At 40.3% G+C, this 17,832-nt stretch overlaps 1 protein-coding gene across 1 annotated transcript in view; it reads left to right on the plus strand.

The window, feature by feature from the left end:
- Positions 1–401: 401 nt before the first annotated feature.
- LOC115236181 (insulin-like growth factor-binding protein complex acid labile subunit) overlaps positions 402–17,832 on the plus strand; it is a 221,728-nt gene continuing 204,297 nt past the window's right edge. Inside the window, exon 1 of the mRNA XM_029808480.1 lies at positions 402–2,165. Coding sequence (XP_029664340.1) covers positions 2,064–2,165 — 102 coding nt within the window. The 5' untranslated portion in view covers positions 402–2,063. The remainder of the gene's footprint in view (positions 2,166–17,832) is intronic.

The raw sequence follows: 17,832 nt of genomic DNA on the forward strand, positions 1-17,832 counted from the left end.
AGCACGATCGCGCGATACTTTATTCGCCACTCGCGATACTCGCACTCACGTTAGTTTGCTCGATTATTAACGCACGACTCTCCCTTCCTCTCCCATCCCATCACTTTCTCCCTTTTTTTCTCGCACGAGCACACGAAAGGTACCGCGAAAAGTGCGGAGCAAAATCGCTTTGACTCCGACCTCCGACGTGACACGTCGCGAAACGTTGAGTGTCTTATATATTTTAAAGAATCGCAATCTTTCAAGAATCGATACGTATTGATATTGTATACTGTTTATAATATAATAAAATATTAATTATGCTTAAATTAATAAAAGACTATAAAATCGCGCATTATAATTAACACAATATTCTTTCATTTAGTTTCTCATTTGATTAATATCAAAATGAGTCAAAGGCTGCGGTCAGGAAGACACTAAAAAAGCTTCGAAGCATTTGATTGACCAATGCATCTGATTGGTTAATGCTTCGAAGCATCTCTAGCGTTTTCTCGACCGAAGACGCGAATATAGTTGGAACAAGTTCGTTTTAAAGTTGGTTACGAAACCGCGTGAAATGCGCGCCTAAAATGCACGAAAGTATCATGGCGGACGTATAACGCGCGTCTAACTCGCGTCCGCCATTCGCGAGTTGAAAAGACTTTATTACCGTCGCGAGAGTTATCGTGAATCTTCGTGCAATGTGTATTAGTGTACGCTTTCCTCGGATAGTGTTCAAAAACTGCCGGCCAACCGTGTTTAATTACGTATCTCGGGACGATCGTTCGTCCGATGATCAAAGCTGTTCGACGACCGTTAGTGATACGGGCAACGGGTATGAAGTGCGTGAAATTCGGGAGTGTACGTTCCGAATCGTCGCCATGTATACTTTATCGCATCGTTCTTTCGTGATATACGATGCGTGTGATACGTGTGTTTGTTATCAAACTCGCGAATCGGACGAAAGTAGCATCATCGCGTTGGCTCGCGAAAGAGATCGAGAGCATAAATCAAGCGTCTCTTGTTCTTGGAAATGCGTATGACTTATCGTTAGCTCGCCACACACACACACACACACACACATGGCGAGTCTACGTAACCGCGTGTTCAATCCTTCGTAGAAAGATCGAGTGCGGCCCTGGGATCGCGACACCGCCTATTCGCGTGAGGCACACAGTATACGCGTGCTCGTATTCGACGCCTTCTTATATATGTATATATCGCGGCGCTATCCACATACGCGTCGCTCGTTCTCTCTCCCTCTCCCTCCTCGGTGTGGCGTAGTACCGCGCGTCGCCATCGGCGGTGAGACGGCGGCGCTGTCAGTCGTACTTCTGCCGTGGCGCCATCGTGTTGCGTCGTCCGTGCTCCCGAGTCCGTGCAGTGGACCACAGTTCGCTCTCCGCAGCTCATCGTGTCACTGTGAGAGGTAGACGCGCCTTCGTCGTGTCGTGTGTATATATCAAGCAGTGCGAACCTCGTCGTGAGAGCCGCGCGTGCGAAAAATGCTTGGACAGTGAGTGAGAATAGAGAGATAATAAACAGTGACGCCGTCGAAAGTTTCGTCGCGGGGGGTAAGGGACGCGACGTGTGAAATCGCGGCGCGCGAACTCGAAACGGACGGGCGCGCGCGACACATGAGGAGGAGGCGAACTCGCCGGGCGAGTTCGGACGAAGAGGAAGCAGCCAAGAGCGATATTATCAGGAGCGGTCTTACAACGGGGAATGCAGCTTCGGGATTGTCGTTTGCGGCCGCGGCCGGCCGCCACGCATTCGGAGACATGACGCGATGATCGTCGTGGCACCCGGTGCAACCGCCTTTACTACTCCATCACGCTGCTGCCGTCGCCACCGCCGTCGTCGTCGTCGTCGTCGTCGTCGTCGCCGTTCACGTCATCCGCCCGCGTTCTCCTCTCTCTGTCTCTCTCTGTCCTCTTCTTCTCTTTCTCTCTCTATCTCTCTATCTCTCTATCTCTCTCTCTTATCTCGCTCCTGTGTGTGCGTGCACCGCCCCGTAGTCGGCACGGAAAGTGTGACGGATAAGTTGTTTCTACCGTTCATCGTAAACGCCCCAGCCAAGAATCATGGGTGATGTGCACGGGCTTTGTCTAGTTAGTGACCTCGGTCAGGAGGATACCGCCGGAGACGACGTCGGGACGTCGACAGTCGTCAGCATGCCCATTGGGGTAAGTATCTCTATAAATTAACATAAAGTATTATCTCATCGTGATTTCTTTTATACATCGAGATGGTTTGTGTCGCGCCTAAAGAATTCGAAGGTCAGATTCTTTTGTTCGCCGCGAGCGTTTTTTTTTTTTTTTTTTTTTTTTTTTTGCACGTCAGCTGCCTCCGCTTGATTCCGCGTAAATGTTTACATTGTAACCCGACTCTTTACGCGAAAATCTCGTTAACATGGTTGTCCCGTTTCTATTCATTCTAAAATCAATAGAGAACAAAGTCAATAAAGAGAAAATGCTATTTTACGCGATTATTCCCTTTCTTCGTGATATTTGATTTTATGTTAGGAGAAACTCCTGTTTGATAAAATAACACGCTCATAATTTCCTTATTTTGAACGATGCATCGATTTGTTAGTGATTTCGAGTGAATTCAGTAAAAAGCAATAGCAACGACGATAATAATAATATTGATGATACACACAGTGGATTTATTACTTATACGGTGTTCCGTTAATTCATTTGAGATTTGAATTTTGTTGATCATGCAGGAATACAATGCTGTTTTCTGTAAACAAATACGAACAGCTAATAATGATTATCGCGATGAAATATTATCGCAAATTATCGCATTTGAAATATTGAATATTAATATTTGGAAATTTCTTTTTTATACGATGTTTTATTCAATTTCAATTTAACACTTTGGGTTATTTAATCATTTTTCGTGAATAACGAAATGGAAATTATTAACAAATACAATATTGTTGATTATTGAAAATTATATGATTAACAATTTTTCGAATTTTTTTTAATTTACGGATCGTTAGTTGATATCTCGCAATTCGATTGCGAGATCGGTTTTTTTAGAATGACGAATATTTTGTTTATTCTGTGATTCAAAATCTGTTTTGACTTTAAGATCAGTATTCTTGTCACACTGAAGCACTGTTATGCGAACGACGCAGGAAATCTGATGACGATCATTATAATAATTATATTTCAAAGATAAGTAAGTGGTACTTTTATAAATGCGAGACTGTATAAGAGTTTCTTGCGATGAGATGACTGCATCTCAGCACTCGACTTAAGAATCTATCGTAAATGACGCAATCGGCGAAGCGTCTAATCGAGTAAAACGATGAAGTCAGTAATAAATAAGCTGGACTAATTATCATTATCGGGAAGTTTAATATTTTAAGACTTGATCGGATATAAAATTTTGGATTATAGCATTTTCTTGTTATTGTTACATTTACAATCGTAATTATATCTCGATAATTGCGTATAAAATCAATTATTCGATAGTTATGTAGAAATCATCAATTATATAAATCAGATTGTGCTCTACATGAAAAATGCAGAGATTTCGTATAAAACTGATAAAGAGGATGTATTCATGTACCGATGTTAACAGAAACGTTTTGCTCTAATATATCATTAGCATTCTCATGTTTAATTTCTATTTGAAGTTTCATGCCCAAAGTTACGAGATTGTAGCAACTACATCATGTAACTAGCAATAATACATACCGACGCAGGCACACGCACACAAACTTACCTGCATTCGCATCCGCATGCCGTTAATGCGAATACGAAAGTCCCGAAGTTAGTCCCGAGAAGTTTCAAAACTACGCGCATTTACACTGTCAGATTTTGAACGGCGAGGCGTGAAAAAGCCGCGGCGAAGATTAGACGATGAATAAAAAAAAAAAAAAAATGAGAAAAAGAGACGATCGCGTTAATGCCTGATATAAAATTCACGACGGGCGAGGTCGGGCGCAACACTTGGCTCGCCGTTGCTAATACTGCTTTACGTAATTAAGCCTGAGCTATCAAGAAGGCGAGTTGGTAACGAAATTAATTGATAATGTGTGACGTAAAATGCATTAACGGGTTGCGCCTTGAAAGCGCGCAACGCGCGGTTTCGATATCGTAAACTAGGCTCTTCCGTGAAGATGCCTCTCTCTCTCTCTCTTTCTCCCTTTTCGTTATATATATTTTTTTTTTGCGTCACGTCTCCTATCGTATTCCGATGCATAATACATAAATTCTCGATTACTGTGGAACATTCTAATCTTCGTGATCCTCGCTCGATGCGTGCTTCGCATCTAGACATGCGCAATCTAATGCGTATCGCATAATGCGCACACACATAGCCGCGAGTGCTGACGCGCCGTATTTTCTTCTCCTTTTCGAAATACCGGTTCTCGGATTAACGCATCGGGAGCATCGCGCATTCCGTTTATTCGATCAATCGCGTCACTGTCTCGTATACATCGTGTTCGCAGGATCCTCTCTCTGTGAATCCTGCAACCTAATAATAAACGCTATTCTCTGTATAGCTCTCCTTTCTCCCTGTCCGCCTGTCTCTCTTTCACTCCGCCCCGTTTGCTATATAGCCCGCTGCAAGCTTGGGAATGGTATCACGAGCAAAGTCAAAGAAAAAGAACGATGGCAGGGATACGAAGAAGGATGAGAGGGAGAACAGCTATTGTAGATTGTTGCTCCTCTTCTATCTTTCTCAATTTCCTCTTCGTCTCGCTCGCCCGCTTTTCATCTTTTCTGTATCGAGCTTTTTTTCTCTTTCTCTTTAAAAGCTTCATCTCAATTTAAATGCTACAATAACTCATTATATAACTAGTTTCTCATTAATTTCATTTTTTTTTTTCAGTGATATATGTTTTTCAGTAATAATATCTTTATATTAATTATTATTATTGCTCATTAACATATTTATATTCATAAAGTTTTTTATTTTCTCGTATCTCATATTTGTTTCCGATAATTTTCTACATCATGTTACGTTACGAGTTTATATTCGTCGTTCTTTATTGTATCTTGCGGACACGCGTTTAATTCTTTTCACTAACAATATAAGTGCACTCATCTTTCTCGTTGAATCAATATAATCTCGCACAAAAGGAAATTTTATAGACATCCACTGGTAAGTTGTTTGTTGGAGATACTGTGCATTAAAGGAGAGACATCCGAGATCATATAATAAATGATATTCTTTCTTCCTTACTCTTTGACGCTCAGCAGGTATATTTTCGAGACTGCACAGAGCGTGCTCATCCGTCAAAGTCCCACAAATCGAAATGTGAACGTATAGCGCGTTTAGATTATTACACTCGACGGCGATGAGGCTGCTGCGGCGGCAGCATCGAATCACGTACGTCGACGAAAGATTAAAGCGGCTTAAACGCGCAGACTGTTCGTCGCTACGTCAAAGGCATCGGTGTCGCGCATCCAACGGAGAATGAAGCGCGTCTGACGAACGAGAAAGAGAAGCGACGGAAAATGATAAACGCGGCCCGCAAACACGGTTTTTCGCGTACGTTTAGATTTTCCATAGCTTCATCACGATGATGAGTGGAAAAACTTGCTTTTACACGTCACGTTTGTGAAAAAACAGCGTGCGCGCGCGCGCAAGTCACACAAGATTTTTACAATTGCATGTCCGTATCACACGATTTTTGTTTCGAACTAGAAATTGTGCGTCAAACATTACAGTAAATAAATGCAATTTTTTACAATTCTCGTTTAATTTATTCCCTGTAGGAACACATGTGTAAATACCTGAGTATACAGACGATTGTATTTTAGGTTTATGATACTAGAAAAGCACGTTAAAATATCATGTGGATCAGTGATATATGTTTTTCAGTAATAATATCTTTATATTAATTATTATTATTGCTCATTAACATATTTATATTCATAAAGTTTTTTATTTTCTCGTATCTCATATTTGTTTCCGATAATTTTCTACATCATGTTACGTTACGAGTTTATATTCGTCGTTCTTTATTGTATCTTGCGGACACGCGTTTAATTCTTTTCACTAACAATATAAGTGCACTCATCTTTCTCGTTGAATCAATATAATCTCGCACAAAAGGAAATTTTATAGACATCCACTGGTAAGTTGTTTGTTGGAGATACTGTGCATTAAAGGAGAGACATCCGAGATCATATAATAAATGATATTCTTTCTTCCTTACTCTTTGACGCTCAGCAGGTATATTTTCGAGACTGCACAGAGCGTGCTCATCCGTCAAAGTCCCACAAATCGAAATGTGAACGTATAGCGCGTTTAGATTATTACACTCGACGGCGATGAGGCTGCTGCGGCGGCAGCATCGAATCACGTACGTCGACGAAAGATTAAAGCGGCTTAAACGCGCAGACTGTTCGTCGCTACGTCAAAGGCATCGGTGTCGCGCATCCAACGGAGAATGAAGCGCGTCTGACGAACGAGAAAGAGAAGCGACGGAAAATGATAAACGCGGCCCGCAAACACGGTTTTTCGCGTACGTTTAGATTTTCCATAGCTTCATCACGATGATGAGTGGAAAAACTTGCTTTTACACGTCACGTTTGTGAAAAAACAGCGTGCGCGCGCGCGCAAGTCACACAAGATTTTTACAATTGCATGTCCGTATCACACGATTTTTGTTTCGAACTAGAAATTGTGCGTCAAACATTACAGTAAATAAATGCAATTTTTTACAATTCTCGTTTAATTTATTCCCTGTAGGAACACATGTGTAAATACCTGAGTATACAGACGATTGTATTTTAGGTTTATGATACTAGAAAAGCACGTTAAAATATCATGTGGATCACGAATGAGTTCGTGCCATTTAATGTTATAATTACGAAGCAAACATCACGGACCTAGGAGAGAACAAAGTACTTTGGTAAATATATTCGTTATGGTATTCTCGCTACGCCCGAGTTTTCCGTATTAATTTTTCGAATTAACGGAAGGCTCGTGACTGTAAAGAAGCTCGTAACAATTTCCGAGATTGCATAGTATCGCGCAAAGTGTGTAATAATATCGCGAGTGCCCGAAGTTATCCAAGGCTTACGACTGCATTTTCAAATTATCACAATCCATTTCCCTTCTAATTTCCGCGAGCTTGTTTCTTAGCTGCGCGTTATAATTATTGTGTAGCGGCGCGCGTTTTCAAAGTTTATCGCGCGGCTTGTGGAAGCGGTTTAATGTTTAATATGCCGGCCGAGTTTCTCGCTCAGAGAGAGAGAGAGAGAGAGAGAGAGCGAGAGAGCAGCTAATTCGTTTTTGCGATTGTCAAAAATTCGCCCGACCGTGAAGTAGCCGTCTGTTCCACGCGAGCTTCCCACTCCCGCAACTCTTAACTATTAATATAGATGACACTCCTAATCCCGTAACAATCGCAGAATGGCCTTCGTACGGCATAAATATTTATCGTCTCATTAACATATCATCGATTCTCGAGAGAATTCTCTTGTAGCTGTGAATCCCAATGTTGTTAAAAGTCCGGTCGATAAAAACTATTAATCGTTATCTTCGCATAGAAACGGAACGTCCTTCATGCAGTTTATTGGTTGAAAAAACAAGAATTTGTGCGTCATCAGCTAATAATTTAATAAATCCAATCGACTCTTTCTGTTTTCCTTGTATTCAATTTTGATATGCTTTTCACATTCGGATTTATTACTTTTAAATTTTATATATATATATGCATGAACATTGTGTGTCTCGGAATATAAAATCTAGCTATCTAATTTAACGAGATTTGCAAAATTCGGTTCGAATGTCTCGGGCGCGTACGAAATGGCTGGGATACGCGAGCGTAAATCCTCGTAACCGTCAGATGTGAATTAGAGATTGGATATCGCGACGCTATTGCCGTTTCTTCGGCACAAGTAGATGGGAGTCTGAGTTACGTTAACTCGGTTACGATAAACGCGGGTGCGTCGATGTCTACGTGTATATAAATCCCGGTTGCGAGATAACGCCGCAGGGGATATCGTATTCTCGTTCCAGTATAACTTTAACGTTCCAAGATAACGCCAAGGGCCAAAGCCTATTAGGCCCGAAGATTTTTCTTTATCCGCGCGCGCGCATCGACTAGACGGCTCAAGACTTAATCGTGAATTAGCTCAAATTGGAACTAATTTCTTTTGCCTTTGTGCCGGGACGAGTCGCGATAATTTAATTAACGCGAGGCAAAGTAGCGGGGAAGGGCCGGTACCTCGCGGGATGGAAAATTACACCTGAATTAAGTTTCTATGTGCGGGACAAAATAGCGGGCTATTATATGCATTAACGTATCCAATGGCGTCCCGCGTCGCGACGCGACGGACGCGAGGGGACGCTTATGCACCCCGCGCATATGTCGCTCTTAAACCCTCATACGTAAAAGGTTCGATATTTCACCCGACACGTGGTGTTTTCGTCCCAGCAAGATCCGCCACGTAGCTGAAATAAAAGCTTTGACGATCCTAATATATCCTCCGAGTATATATGCTGTCGTATTCCTGCATTTCTAAGCCACGTTAAACCGCGTCAGCTGGTATTTTCCGACATAAAAGACGTTCGAAATTGAAGAACAACAGAGTTGAATATACTTTATACAATGTCCCGAGTGTTTTTCCAATTTTGACGGCCGTTTAGCGTTGGCAGGACTGTGTTTCTTACATGAAAAAATTAAAATGGGGATACCGGATAAAGAAATTACATACAATATACATGTTATGTCTTAGAAAACGACGTAGAAACGAAATGCTAAAACTTTCTTTACATGAATACATGGCAGTAAAGAGCGATATTTCACTCAAGTTTCCAGCACTTTTGAATTTAATATATGTCATGGTTAAAAATGATGGATTTTATATAGAGAGCACGATAATCCTTTGATTGGTCGATTTCTATCAAATGACCGTGCGTTCCTTTTATTGAAGCGAGACCATTCGGAGTGAGAGCGATCGAGACTTTTCCGCAAAGACCGACGCGCGATTAATTTCGCTCGAGATTTTTCGTCGTGGAAAATCCGGAGTTCTCCGTCGGGTGTCTGCGTGGCAGACGGAAAATGCCACGAGTGAAAAATACCGAGCCAAGAATACTCTTGATATCTGGCGGCATTAGTATCAGCGTGGCGTAAGATAGCGCCGTATCTATCTACCTACCTATCTACGTGCCTCGAAGTACTCGGCGGGGACACGCTGGACCGGTACTACCGCTTTTCCTCTTTCTCCTTCTTTTTCTCTCTGTCTACGATTCTGTCTCACGATTCTGTCTTATAACTCTCTCTCTCTCTCTCTCTCTCGCTCTCTCGCTCTCTCTCGCTCTCTCTCGCTCTCTCGCTCGCTCGCTCGTTCGTTCTTTGTGCCCTGTTCGTTTCATCTGCCTCTTCGATGCATACTGCGCCGAGCTCAAGCATAAACCGAGCATGTCTCAATGCAACCGAACCGGTACGGTAATTATTATCGTGGAGCAGCGAGCGAACGACTCCACCCGATACACGATACACGATACAGATCGGTACGCGTTCGCAATACACACGCACGATACGTGTGTATCGCGGTAGCTTATAGTGTGTAACACGCGTGTATATAGATCTCGACGGAAATGTCAAGAGCGCATGTGAATTCGAGAGCGCGATATTGTGTTCGCAGCTCTGATTTCCAGGAAGCGCAATCATTGAGATTATGTCAACATATATGTATATATTTACTACGCTAGCTTTCGAGAAAGTAATTCTTTTGGCTTTGTAATTCGAGCTTTGCGAAGAGAGCGATATCACGAAGGGCCCCATCAACGAGATACGAGGAGAGAGAAAGCGTTTATTACCGTTCTATGCTAAGCTGTAAGAGATATAGGGAGGGAGAGAGAGTGTGTGTCTATTGAAGACCTTAAGATCAGATTTCTTTATAAACCTCAACTGAGCAATTAAGTATCCTACACGATGAGAGAATCTAAGATAGCAGCTATAAGAATCACTTACTAGTACTATACAAAGTGTAAGAAACCGAGAAGCAGTAATGAACTCAATTGGCATTTCGATTAAAAAGTTTGTTTTTTTTTACAGTTTTTTTTTTTCAATTATTTGATATGAATGTACATTGTTATTATCAACTAAAAATGAGCCATATTTCGTTACATTTGAATAGTAAAGTTTATATTTATATTTGCTTTTAATAATACACGTAGAACAAAGATTTAGTACTATACTGTACTGTGAAATTACTATTGTCAATTTCTTGAAAATAATTTTAACAGCTATTTCAGATTATTCCATATCTTTTCGTTTTGTATTGTTTGAAAATTCTTTTTAATGCAACTAGAAGTAGAATGAGAAAATCTTTGTCAGGAAACCGAACTTGGCGCAATCGCGACGAGATGCATCTCGAGAGGCTCTTGGAAAAGCATAGACTATGTCAACGTGTATCTTTTATTCATGAATCTTCTTTTTTTTCTCCGGTACCGTTAAAATTACATGTTACGGACGTATTGGTGAAGTTGCTAGCGAAAGTATATTTTATCGCGGCATTATAAGTTTCGTCCGGCCAGGCAACTTTTAATGACAGTTTTATTTCACGCGTTTCCTATATATACCGCCATAGCGTGATTACAAAGTTAATAAGAATTGGCAATCTGATATCGTTGTAGATAATATACCCTCCGTAGAAACTGTTATCAATGATACATTTGTCGATGAATCTTGAATCGATTAAATTGAATCGACAAGATATATGCGCGTAAATCATTGCAAACTTGCAATCGGTGTTTGTTCCGCATTAAATTCAGTTTAAAAAAATGGATTCCAAATTTATGTAGCACCTGTTAACGTACGGTACAGGTGAACGTTTTCCTCAGATATATGAATGATACACGTCCATTCGTTAACAATCTACGAGTAACAGCGAGTCAATTTTTTAGGCTAACGATCGAATCGGGCGAAGCATTACAAATTTTTATATTGACGTTATTAGAGTGCATCAATATCCGATCCATGCACCACTATCGGCGCTGCACGAGAAGTTATTTCTCTCCATTTCTATATCGGTTTCCTTCTGCGCCTCGTCGGGCTGAGAGCTCGCGGCTGAGGCAAGAAGGAGCGGTTGAAAAATTTGAATGGCTGAACTCCTGGAGCTCATAAATCTAGAACAATTCCACGGTAAAGGAACTCTTCATCCTCTCCTTTTTCCCTTTATCGGTCTGCTCTGCCAGTCGCGCTTCGCCGATTTAAGTACGGTTTTGTCGCCGATCACTTGTGCGAATTTCCCAATTCGCAAATCGTTTATTTATTAACGCATCGGTAATCGATAATGTACCGCATATGCCCGTTATAATGCGATCACCGCGTAATTGCGCTGCAGAGACTGTAAAACGTCAAAATTGTGCGAGGTATCGGTTATGAACGTATATCGAAACGTACTCTGCACTGAATATATTCCACATACAAATCATACGTGTATATGATGTGGTATATGTTGTGAAATTATTCGATATGTAAATAATACGCAAAATTCCCGTTGGATATGGAATATTCTAGTATGCGATTACTATAATGTCAAATTTTCTTAAATGAAAATTTTTTTCCATAGATATTAGCATTTATTGCTATTAAGTCACTTTTATTCATTAGCATTTATTGTTATTAAATCACTTTTACTCACAAGAATCGTTTAATAGGATTTTTAACTCTTAAAAACCATTCACTTGTTAACGAAAATTGGAGAAAGATTGACGAGAGATTGAACGTTAAAAATCAATACACTTCTTCACGACACACGCCGTTTTCCTATTCGTGAAATGTTTTAGCTATGCGATACGCGTATTAGTATACGGAATCATGACGATAATGGTATCAATTTCTTTCAATCTCAATGTTTAACTTCCGCTATTACGTTATTCATCGAACAAAAATGGATACGAGCTTCGTGTTCGGATTGTTAACGAGAGAGATATTCGTCGAAAATATCATCTCTTCCGTCTTACCAAAGTTTCTCGGTTTCTTCGATCGTTTCACAAGATTCCGCTCGCGCGGAAATCTCCTAACGAGCATTTTTCCGTTTACGCCGCACACTACCCTTCGTCGGACGGTTTAAACGCGGGCGTATTTATGGCTCTTCTAAATAATCCCTATCCGGTGTGCAACGGCGGTGCGCGCTCGCGCCGGATCATTGTAATCTCGGATAAACTGTATTTTGATAAACGAGTTTCTCCCGACGGGGGAATTCCGCGCTCGCTCGCGTGCCACCGACAGCTTTGCAACGAATCGGCCGGAACTTTTGAAGCGGGTTAAATTGCGCGATAGTCGATAGACTCTGCTAGTCCGCGTACGTGCAACACATGTCGCACGACGTGTATTCCTTCGTCTATTGGGTGATGGAGAAAATATCGTTGATATTTTTGGCCATCTCGTTGCAGACGATGCAGAAAGAATAGAAGGAGATTGTAATATTATTTCTCAATAGAAATTAAGTGGTTTGATCACACATACTTACACCACAAGTAATACACTAGTGATCTCCATCAATACCTCGATATTATACTTCAAAATTCCGCAGCGATTTACTTTTTACAGATGCATTTATTCTCTTGTTTCAAATTTTGCTGAAAATTTTTGAGACAAATTGATTACGTTTAACTTTGTAATGAGATGACATTTTTGGTTTACGTAAATCTTTAATTTTATACTGAAAAGCTCGCAACAAATTCGGAGGTATTTCTATACTTAACTTCCTGTACAGCTGTGTACGCTTCTCGTCTGCTTCGTTCGGTGCCGCGCCTTTTCGAGAAAGACGTATGCATCCTGGGGTGCACAGCGTGTACGTACGTCGTCGTCGTAGCAGGCAGCTCATTAATGTTTTCAAGATGAGGACGTGGCCCCTTTGACCTTTTAGAGAACGGCCGCGTACGCGCGAACAAGCAAAGGCTCCCGTGGAAAGCCGTGAAGAGAAATAAAAAGCGCGTCTGAAATCTCCGAGAGATCCCGGCTACTGCTGAATTTTTCTGCTTACTCGCGTCGCGAAGGAGTCCCGTCTGTCTGCTGAAAATAGTGCGCTCGCGAGTAACGACGTATTTTTTTTTTTTTTTTTTTTTTAACAGTTAATAAAGATGCGCGCCTCGTTAACGCCGCTAATCGATATTTAATTAATGACTACGTGATTCCAATTAACTTTTCATTGCATTAGCGTATACATTAATTTGCTATTTTATCTGTAATTAGAATTTTTTTCCTCGCAGGAAAAATATTCGTTATATCAACAGAATAGTTGGCGCATCAAATATGATATAACTGACACCGAATTAATCTTTTTAAGATTGCTTGGCTTCTTTTTGATATTTTTCGCTATACGAAATATTTTTCACGTTAAATAATTGGCAATATATATATATTAATTCTCTTCGCAATAATATTGTCTGCTAGATTGATATTTTCTTCATCCGTGACTATGTAAAATTTTTAGACCTGATTTCACGGCTGTTAGTATCGTTGACAATAAGTCTGTTATATATAGGAACCTACTATATAGGAACAAGATTTCCATTATCTCGCGTGCCGCGATCGTAACAGGGAAGGGAGAAAGCACGAGTCATACGCGCGAATAAGATCTAAAATCTATTTCGCGATATTATCGGTACTATAAATAATTCGGAACGTTCGAGCGTGAAATACGCTCGCCGAAGTGTACCTCGCTGGCGCGAAATATTACTTCGTCCGAGGAAAAAAAAAATATCGATCGGCTTACACTCTCTACGGTACACTACTTTATACACCTTATAGTATCAGACTCTCGTGCGCCGCCTCCGAAAAGATGTTTGTTTAGCCGTGCGAAAGGATCTATCGGGTGTCTAGTCGACGTCGCCGCGTGTATCACGACGTGCCGCGCTTTGTATCCGCGCTTTGTGCGCGACGACGAAAACCCTCATCTCGTATTTCAATCTCCGCCCGACCGCAGATGTCCCGCAGTGTTATTATTCCGTCGTACGTTTCGTTTTCCGCTCGATTCTTTTTCTTCCGCGTAAAACGCGCACGACCACGAGAATCCTGAAAGGGCGAGACTCTCCGCGTGTCCCCGTCCTTCGTTCGTTAGTACTACAATAAGAGATGAGAACACCGAGGAAAGACGAAAGATTTGTAAACTGAGATATCGCGTAATATGTCGTGATGATATCGATGTTTTGAAAATGCCGACAATTAAAATTGAGAAATATCGATAATTACAATCTCTATCATCGCTTAAAAAATATTGTCAATTTCTTTTTTCTGACTTGGAGAGAGAAACTCTTGCCTATTAACTATTTTTATCTTTTCTTTTTGTCTGACAAGCATCTATAAAAGTTTCTCATCAATCTAGTAAAGAAGAACTTTTAGCATCATGATGATAAGAACGGAATTGTCTCTCTCGATATACATTTTTGGCACGCCTATTCCCGATAGATTCGCACATGCCTCGACTGGATGGCGTATCTATCGGGTGCGAGTTCAATAAAGCGGCCTCAGTTCCGCGACCGGTATCTCAGAGCCGCCGACCACCTGTCTCCACCTCTCTCTCTCGCCTGCCGGACGACCGATTGCGAGCACATGCCACCTATAACACGGCTGTCCCCCGGCCGTTAACAATTTTGGCACGATTCCCCCAGGAACGCGCCCCGCTCTCGCCTCTCGAAAGATCTTTTTCCATTCGCGTTCGCTTACTGCATGTCGCTCGTAGTCTCACTCGCGATAACTCGTGATGTTTCTGTTTTTGTATCGCGTAACTTGTAAAACGCGATTATTAATCGCCTCATGCAAGCTTAATTTTCGTAAAACGTTGCATTTAAATCCAAATTGTCCAACACCTGAATCGTTTTGCTTTGTAAATTTCAAGCGCAGCACAACACATTTTTATAAAATTCTTTTAATTATATATAAATCATAAAAATCTTTTTATTTCGTTTTTACGCACGGAAAATATTTTTAAATGACTATATACATCATGCATTTATATACTCTATTGAATCATTTTATTGAATTTTTATTTAATAATTTTTTATATTCTTGATCCAAGATATCATACAAAATAGATTTTGGCAATGTTTCAAAAATTAGTTGCTCATTTTTCTAATTATAAAAAAGATTGTAAGATATAACTTATTTTTGTACATTCTTTTTCCGCGTGTTTTATCAATGGTGAAAATTTCTGAAATTTATTTTCAGTATTTTATAAATGTTTGTATTTTCATATATTGCTATTCTATTATTTCCCATAAATTTAATTTTTCACATAATGTAATTTGTGCGCTTTAATAAGAACGCATAATTTTTGAGATATATTTGCAAATAACATAATATTCCCTGTTATGAAAGAGATATTATCACTTTTGGAAATACGATCGGTATGTCGGCATTTATATACGAATATATCTCGATATTTTCGTGTTTTATATATAAATCATAAAAATCTTTTTATTTCGTTTTTACGCACGGAAAATAATATTTTTAAATGACTATATACATGCATTTATATACTCTATTGAATCATTTTATTGAATTTTTATTTAATAATTTTTTATATTCTTGATCCAAGATATCATACAAAATAGATTTTGGCAATGTTTCAAAAATTAGTTGCTCATTTTTCTAATTATAAAAAAGATTGTAAGATATAACTTATTTTTGTACATTCTTTTTCCGCGTGTTTTATCAATGGTGAAAATTTCTGAAATTTATTTTCAGTATTTTATAAATGTTTGTATTTTCATATATTGCTATTCTATTATTTCCCATAAATTTAATTTTTCACATAATGTAATTTGTGCGCTTTAATAAGAACGCATAATTTTTGAGATATATTTGCAAATAACATAATATTCCCTGTTATGAAAGAGATATTATCACTTTTGGAAATACGATCGGTATGTCGGCATTTATATACGAATATATCTCGATATTTTCGTGTTTATAAAATTATAAAACAAATCTTGCATGTATTGCAGCTCAATAACAAAATCGATAATGTCATTCATTATTGAACAGCGTCATTTATTATCACAATTATATTATTATTATGGCTATGTAAGTCTGGATGTCCTTGTGCGATATTCTTTTATAATATAGTGGATTTAAATACTCTTTGTGTGGTGTGTGGTGATAGTCCACTTTATGATAAGATATCAACGTATACGCGCCATGCATATCGCATGGCACATGCTCTTATTATACATTACACGCAGATTATTCTCTGACGTTTGCATTAAACTTTGGGAACGTATTCAGAGATAATTTTCTAGTCAGAAATTTAATGGAACGCTATTCTTTCCGAAAAGATGGAATTTTCGACATAATATATTTTAATTAAATTTTAGATTATGTTTCTCTGTGAGAGCCTTGAAATTAATTGAATAATAACATTACTTTCATCTTTGAGGCATGTATAATTCGTGAAAATTTAATTTTCACTGTCGAAAATTTGTACAATAGAAAGATTTATTTTCAACGTGTTCAAAAATCGGATAAAATTTTAGAGAATATCTCTTGCAATGATTTTAGAATTTATTCGACGAATTATTTTCACATCTAATTATATCGAAAGTATCCATTTTTTGTTGATGCCGATTGTTTTCCTAGTGAATCAGTGCGCGATTACGAGATTGAATAATATGACTATCTTTCTTTGTAAACGTGTATATTCGTACACTTTAATGCTCTCGTGCGGATTACTCGGGATGCGCGAATACTTTCGCAGAACTTTTTACTTTCCTCGCGCGCCAGAGTTGAATTTAGTTAAAACTTTCGAAAGCTCTCGGTTAACGGCCGCGAGCCGCTACTAGCGAAGGATAGTCGTACGTTTCCAATTTCTAGGAAAATTTCGAGTCCGAAGTAATTTTGTTGAACACGACCCTTTTCGCCGACCCTTTAACTCCCCCTTCCTCCTCCCTGCATATAATCTTAACGTTCGCGGCCGTGGATCAAACGGACCGGGTGGTTCGGAACCGGTCGAAATGCTTTCCACCGTCGAGCTTATTTAATTAAAAGTTTTCTCTTTCGAGTGATGCCGTGGAAAATGCATATATCGTCGTGTGGTTAATCCGCCGCCCGCGGTAAGATATAAACTCTCCGCGGGTGATTTAACATGCGAGGATGCGATTCGTCGGTGTGTATCCGCGGTGGCCGATGAACCTTTCCGCAGCGAAAGCCGCTTCCAACGCGTTCAGAAAATAGCCTCGATGACTTTCCGTTAAAGAATAATGCGCGAATGAAAACCTCTGCTTCTCTCTCTCTCTCTCTTTTTCTGCTTGGGAGAATGTAAATCAGAGCACGGTGGGGACTCTAGATCGATGATCCGGACCAGCCTTTACGGAAACTCTCGTCTCGGTATCGACCAATATTTCCCGCGTGTTCTCGGCGGTGCAGACGCGACGATCGTGCGTATACCTTCTCGTTTTCCGCGACGATGTGTTCAACTTCAACCTATCCGAGCTGTCGCGGAGTCCTTCCTACGCGAGGTGGTGCGAATTAGAGCCTGGCTCCGTTCCAACGTAACAACTTCATCGTTTGCTTCGCGCGGAAAAAAATATTAGTGACATTACTCTTAACAAGGCGCCGGTATCTTGCCGACAATTAAACCGCTTTTTCCCCTCGTAAATTCCATTCATTCATCGTCTTAGTTCGTTCTCGTCTTCCTAATTCTCATTTTCGTTGCCGTTGCCGTTGCCGTTGCCGTCATCGTCGTCGCCGTCGCCGTCGTCGTCGCTGTTGCCGTTGCCGTTGCCGTTGCCGTTGCCGTCGCCATTGCCGTCGCCGTCGTCGTCGTCGTCGTCGTCATTGTCATTGTATAATTTAACGTCGCGTGTTACGTACCGATGAATACGTCGTGTCGCTTCGTGTATTACGTGACGACGATGACGACG

Source organism: Formica exsecta, unplaced genomic scaffold (genome assembly GCF_003651465.1).
Source record: "Formica exsecta isolate Colony F162 unplaced genomic scaffold, ASM365146v1 scaffold11, whole genome shotgun sequence".
NCBI classification, from domain to species: Eukaryota; Metazoa; Arthropoda; class Insecta; order Hymenoptera; family Formicidae; genus Formica; species Formica exsecta.